The 7,326-nt window shown below is 38.8% G+C and overlaps 1 protein-coding gene across 1 annotated transcript in view; it reads left to right on the forward strand.

Moving 5' to 3' along the window:
- ZYG11B (zyg-11 family member B, cell cycle regulator) overlaps positions 1–7,326 on the forward strand; it is a 95,976-nt gene that overhangs the window by 36,775 nt on the left and 51,875 nt on the right. Inside the window, exon 3 of the mRNA XM_040470263.1 lies at positions 2,252–3,006. Coding sequence (XP_040326197.1) covers positions 2,252–3,006 — 755 coding nt within the window. The remainder of the gene's footprint in view (positions 1–2,251; positions 3,007–7,326) is intronic.

Here is a 7,326-nt window from a genome sequence, read left to right on the forward strand (position 1 = left end):
AAGACTATCTCTAGAATGGCACTGCTCAAAGAAATACAACATAAGCCACAAATGTGAGTCATATATGAAATTAAAAAAAAAAAATTAACATTTATTGCTTTTTGAGAACAGAGAGAGACAGAGTGAGAGTAGGGGAGGGGCAGAGAGAGAGGGAGACACAGAATCTGAAGCAGGCTCCAGGCTCTGAGCTGTCAGCACAGAGCCAATGTGGGGCTCGAACTCACAAACCGTGAGATCATGACATGAGCCAAAGTTGGACACTTAACCTACTGAGCCACCCAGGCACCCCATGAAATTTTAAATTTACAAGTGACCACATTTAAAAAGTAGAAACATGAAACTAATTCATATTTTTATTCAATCTAATATATCCAAAATAACATTTCAGCATATAGTCAGTAAGAAAATTATTAGTGAGATATTTTTCATCTTTTGTACTATATCTTCAAAATCTAGTGTGTATTTTACACTTACAGCATCCCTCAGTTTGGACTATCTGCATGTCAAGTGCTCAATAACTGTGTGTGCTAAGTAGCTACTGTATTGGACAGCACAGAAATTCCACAATAATGGAATTCTTTTTTTTTTTAAGTTTATTTATTTATTTTGAGAAAGAGAGAGAGTGGGAGAAGGGCAGAGAGAGAGAAAGGGAGAGAGAGAATCCCAAGCAGGTTCCATGCTACCAGCGCAGAGCTCAATGTAGGGCTCCATCTCACAAACTTGTGAGATCATGACCTGAGCTGACATCAAGGTTAACTCTCAACTTACTGAACCACCCAGGTGCCCCTGTAATTCTTAATATATAGTCATTTTTGTCCGCTGTGACAGGTAAAGGTTTTTCTTGCGTTTAACTCTTTAACCATAAATAAGTCTGCAAAATCCACTAGAAGGCAGTGCTCCCTTAAAAGAAAAAAACAAAAACAAAAAAACTTTCGTTCTAATTTAAGGGTGAGAGGCTGACCGCCCAAGTTCTATCTTTAGTATGAGTCTGCTGAAGTACCACTTAGAGTTTTTCCCTTGACTCCAGGCTATTTATTTACCTGGTTCCAACTATTCACTTACCCCAAACTATTCTTAGGCCACCTTATATTGGCATGGCCATTATTTCTTTCACAGTAAATGTTGTTTAATTGGTTCATGATATTGTTGAGATAGATTTGGTTCCAAAGCATCATATACTTCTGGCACTATTAAGATCAGGTAGATCTCTAAGGGAGTTTTTTTTAATTTTTTTTTTCAACGTTTATTTATTTTTGGGACAGAGAGAGACAGAGCATGAATGGGGGAGGGTCAGAGAGAGAGGGAGACACAGAATCGGAAACAGCCTCCAGGCTCTGAGCCATCAGCCCAGAGCCTGACGCGGGGCTCGAACTCCTGGACCGCGAGATCGTGACCTGGCTGAAGTCGGACGCTTAACCGACTGCGCCACCCAGGCGCCCCTAAGGGAGTTTAAAAAGTTGCTGTATCCACTTTGAATTCATATGACGGAAAGGGGTTATAACCTCTAGATACTTTTAATAAAATTTCAGATCTAGCCAGTGGTTCAATGAGTTATAGACATGTATGTGGTAAATATATGTGTGTATATATATATGTTTGTATGTATAATAATGTGTTATAGTGAAATTGAAGAATAAACTCATAATGTAGTAGTAACAAATTAATCCCCCAGATGGAGTAGCTTAACACAAAGTTTATTTATACTTCACTTATGGTACATAAATGGTGCAAGTACATGGAGGGTTCCTCTCCATGGTTGCCCTTGGATCCAGGCTGATGGAGACTCCAGTCTCAGAAAACTATACTGTCTAGAACTTAAGATTCCTCATTTGTCATGCAGGAAAAGATAACATGGGAAATCATGCACTGACTCTCGGGTCCTTCAGCCTAAAGCCCATTGGCCAAAACTAGGCACATGGCCCCATCTAACGCTAAGGGTGGGGTGGAAAATGTAGTTCTCTCTGTGTCCAAGAAGGCAAGTAGAACCAGATATTAGTGAATATCTGTAATATCTACCACAGTCCTGATTCTGCCACTTGCTAGCTCTCTGATCTTGGAAAGCCACTTTTCTGAGCCCCAGTTTACTCATCTACAAGTTGTAGGTAATAATATTTTTATCTTGTGGAATTGTTAACATATATTAAATGAAATACTGTTACATGGATGTGCTTTGGAAATGTAGAGTATGCTGGAAATTTTAGCAATTCTTTAATCATTTTTTGAAATTAAGTGCTGCTTGTTTTTTTTCCAGGTCTACTGAATGATGGAACTGTAGGTATTTTCAGGGGCAACCAGATGCGCTTAAAGCGAGCTTGCATTCGCAAAGCCAAGATCTCTGCGGTTGCTTTCCGGAAAGCTTTCTGCCACCACAAGTTAGTGGAACTTGATGCCACAGGTGTGAATGCTGACATCACAATTACAGACATCATCAGTGGGCTTGGCAGTAACAAATGGATCCAGCAAAATCTCCAGTGCCTAGTGCTGAACTCATTAACTCTCTCCCTTGAAGATCCTTATGAGCGGTGCTTCAGCCGGCTTTCTGGCCTTCGAGCATTAAGCATCACTAACGTTCTCTTTTATAATGAAGACCTGGCTGAAGTTGCCTCGTTGCCAAGATTAGAGAGCCTGGATATTTCTAACACCTCGATCACAGACATCACAGCTTTGCTGGCCTGCAAAGACCGACTCAAGTCTCTAACCATGCACCACTTGAAATGTTTAAAAATGACAACTACCCAGATATTGGATGTTGTTCGGGAACTGAAACATCTGAATCATCTTGATATTTCAGATGATAAACAGTTTACATCAGACATAGCTCTTCGCTTACTAGAACAAAAGGACATCCTACCCAACCTTGTCTCACTAGATGTTTCTGGGAGAAAGCATGTGACAGATAAAGCTGTTGAAGCCTTTATACAACAACGGCCCAGCATGCAGTTTGTAGGTTTGCTGGCCACTGATGCAGGTTACTCTGAATTCCTCACTGGCGAAGGACATTTGAAGGTTAGACTTTAAAAATGTATTATTTTGTCAGGCTGACCAATGTCTTAGTTTGCATAAAACTCCACTAAGATGAATGTCTAACAATATATGGAACATGTTTGTGAAAGAGGGCATTGTATAGTGGAAAGGCCTTGCTTTAGAGTGAGAGAGTTCCGATAAAAATCCTAGCTTACTTGCTTTGTGACTCAGAGCAAGCTATGGATGTAACTTTTTGGGTTTCCATTTCTTTATTTGTAAAACAGATATTCTTACAGAATTCTTCTGAAAATTAATAGTCATATATGTAAAGTGCAAGTCCTAGTAGGCCCTGGATAAATGATCATTTTCATGCTGGTAATGTTTAGATATTTTGAACCACTGAAACATACCATTTCTAATGGGTTGCTTTAAAAAACTCCTTGTTGAATTGGTATCCATTGGGAAGTCAAGTTCTCCAAGGAGATCTTTGCTGTAGAAATGGTGGAATTTTGCTTTTCTTAAGGTTTTTCATGCCTAATAGTTTAAATTCATCTGCTTGGTACAGCTTGGGATTGAAAGATGAAAAAGATACAGGACCTGCCTCCAAGGAGCTAAGTCTGACAGGAATGGTGATGGTACAATCCTCAACAACTGTAAAGCCAAGGATCAGTGTAATTGCTGTAAGAGTAGGAGAAATTTCTTCTAGCTGGAGAATCTGGGACTTGATGGAAAAAATGGTATCTGAGTCAGACCTTGAAGGATAGAATAATGGCAAGTTTAAGAAAAACTAATATTTTTCTAATATACACTGTATCCTCTAAATGCTTTACATTGATAGGTATTAGCTCCCCCCACCCCCATTTTATAGATGAGAAACAGACTCATAGAAATTACATGATTTTATAGTTAGTTAGAACCAACAACTGGATTTATGTTTAATTCCAGAGCCCCATTTTTTCCCCCTACTGCCAACACTACTTAAGCAGAAGCATCTTTTGATCCCACCTGGAGCAGAGTCAGGGATGGCCTAGAAGCGGATACTGTGACCCAAATGGCAAGGTATCTTTTTTGAGTAACCAGCATTGACTCAAAAAAGGAGAAGGAAAAGCTAGTTGTAAACATCTTATGAACATCTCAGTTCTTAAATTATTTGTAAATTTAGACCTTAAAACATAGAATGTAAAAAATGATTTTGAGTCACTCTTTTTATTCATTCAATGTTTATGTGCCTCCACGAACTAGGCACTGTGCTGGACATGGGGATTTGATGGTGAGACCAGACTGATGTGATCTTGCCCTCATGGAGCTTGTAATTTAGTGAGGGAGTCAGACAATCAAATATCATATGCCAACAGTGTGTGTGTGCTTTAAGTATATATACACACACATACACATTTAAATATATGTTTAAATATATATCACATACATATATATATTTTTATATATACTATATATACACACACATATACATGCTTTAAACTTTATTGTGCTAAGAATCTGGAAGATACACAGTATTATGTATGAGAATGTTCAACAAACTTAATTTAGGCTTCTGTAAAGAATTAAAAAAAAATTTTTTTAATGTTTATTTTTGAGTGACAGACAGAGTGCAAGCAGGGGAGGGACAAGAGAGAGAGGGAGTCAAAGAATCTGAATCAGGCTCCAGGCTCTGAGCTGGCAGCACAGAGCCTGACATGGAGCTTGAACCCACGAACTATGAGATCAAGACCTGAGCTGAAGTCAGATGCTTAACCAACTGAGCCACCCAGGTGCCCCTTCTCTAAAGTTTGTTTATTTATTTTGAGAGGGGGGGGGAAGGAGGGAGGGAGGGTGGGAGAGAGAGAGAGAGAGAGAGAGAAAGAAAGTGGGGAAGGGCAGAGAGAGAAGGAGAGAATCCCAAGTAGGCTCCAAATGGTCAGCACAGAGCCCAGTGTGGGCCTTAAACTCATGAACTGTGAGATCATGACCTGAACCAAAATCAGGTGTTGGATGTTTAACTGACTGAGCCACCCAGGTACTCCGAGTAGGTGTAAATCTTAAGGATGAGTAGGTTGGTAGAGGACATTCTAGACAGAATAATATATGTAAATACATGTAATAGGAAGGAGCATGGTACATCCAAGGTACTAAAGAAGGCCGCTGTGGCTAGAACGCAACAGTAGAAAGTCATAAAGCAATGAGATAAGGCTGGAGAAGTAGGCATCAGGGCCAGACTTGGAAAGATTGCATAAGCCAGCTTCAGGGCAACAAGAAGCGTGAGGACCTTACTTAACAACTTGTTATGGAACAAGACAGATGTTTAGCACAGGGCTTGTTGATGAAGGAAATATAAAAATGTAAATTACTATTGTAATGTTACAAATTGCTGCCTAGCAAATTGGTCTGATGGTAAAGAATGGCAACAATTAGAAGAGAAGAAATCCCTGTGTGCTGAGAATTGAGGGAGAATTTCCCAGAAAAGGTGAGCTTGACCTGTGTCCTGAAGGATGGAAGGAATGTGTTCCTGGTACATTAAGCTAAATAATATTCTCAAGGCAAAAATCCTACCAGAGGATCTGGTGTGATACCAGAGCAGTAAAATTTTTGCTAATTCTTTTTAAAAACCAACAGACTCTTCAGTGAATTAGCCTAAGTTGCAAAATTGAGGCTAGTAGGACATCTGTATTCCATAATGCCTCTGTGAAAGCAAGTTTGATTTCACGAACAGAACGGTTATTGCTTTGAAATCTTGGCCATATGAAGCACCTACTTTATTTGCTATTATTGTCTAGTTTCTACCTCTGTAAACATTGAAGCAGTGATTCTCAACCTAGACTACAATTAAAATCATCTAGAGTATAATTATGTGAGGTGATGGATATGTTAACCAACCTTATCATGGTAATCATTTCACAGTATATACATGTATTAAACGATCATGTTGTGCACCTTAAACTTATACAGTGATATATATCAATTATATCTTGATAAAGCTGGAAAAAAAATTTAAGTTTTGTTTATTTAAGTAATCTACACCCAATGTGGGGTTCAAACTCACAACCCTGAGATCAAGAGTCGCTTGCTACTCTGACTGCGACAGCCAGGCAACCCTGGAAAAAATTTTTGATTAAAAGAAATCACTTGTAGAGCTTTAACAATTAAATCAGAACCACAGGAAAGTGGGGCTCAGGCATCAGTATTTTTTTAAAGCTCCCGAGGTGATTGCAATATACAGCTAAAATTGAGAATTGTTTTAAAATAATTTTTTTTTTTTTTTAAAAGGAGATCATGGAGTGGGGGGTGCCTGGCTGGGTTAATTGGGAGAGCATGCAACTCTTGATATCAGGGTCATGAGGCCTAGCCCCACATTGGGTGTAGAGATTATTTTAAAAAAGGAAACATACTTAAAGAGATCATTGGAACTTTTGCCCTTTATTCAACTATATTCAAAAATTGATGTTCCTTTTAAGTTATTTGTTTACTAATTTGAGAACTGAAAAATAGTCATGTTAAGGAAGGAGAGCCGAGATTACCAAATCTCTTTTTTAAAAATAGTCCAGTATAGGGGCACACCTGGGTGGCTCAGTCTATTAAGCGTCCAACTCTTGGTTTCGGCTCAGGTCATGATCTCACGATTTCTTGAGTACAAGCCCTGTGTCAGGCTCCGTGCTGACAGGGCAGAGCCTGCTTGGGATTCTCTCTCTCCTTCTTTCTCTTCCCCTCCCCTACTTGCACTGTCTCTGTCTCTCTCAAAATAAATTTAAAAGACTTATTTTTTTTTTAAAAATCGCCCAGTTAAGCAAAATTGATGAAAAACTTGTCTGAAATGATTCTTAGTAGTGTGATGCTTTAAATTAGTTGAGGTTGGCTTTTTGGCTTTACGTGCCTCAGTTTTTTAGGCCACACTAAAGAATGTAAGAAATAGAAACACTGTGACTCTCCAGTATTCCTTATAAGGCATTATGTGGTACTCTGAGTTGGTGGTTATAAGAACAAGTGGTTTGTTTATCACACTTTCATGTATATTACTTAGTTGGATTTCTTGACTCTCTGAGAGAGGTATTATTGCCCTCAGTGAGAGGGAATGGCTTTAAGGGTTACAACCAACTGATACTAGAGTCTGCCTTTGTGTTGGACTATTTGATGCCAAAGCATGTGTCCTTTCCACTACATCTCATTGTCTGTATCTGAGAATCTTATGTACTTTCCTACTTACCATAGAATTTCTGTCGTCAGTATTTCCCCACCACATTTGCTCTCCTGTCACCATCAGCTTCCTGAATCTTCCATTTTTCCATAACTACCATCTTTTCTTTTTTCTTTTATTTTCCTTTCTTTTCTTTTCTTTTCTTTTCTTTTCTTTTCTTTTCTTTTCTTTTCTTT

The sequence above is a fragment of the Herpailurus yagouaroundi genome, unplaced genomic scaffold (assembly GCF_014898765.1).
Source record: "Herpailurus yagouaroundi ecotype Mexico unplaced genomic scaffold, PumYag 77, whole genome shotgun sequence".
Taxonomy (NCBI): domain Eukaryota; kingdom Metazoa; phylum Chordata; class Mammalia; order Carnivora; family Felidae; genus Herpailurus; species Herpailurus yagouaroundi.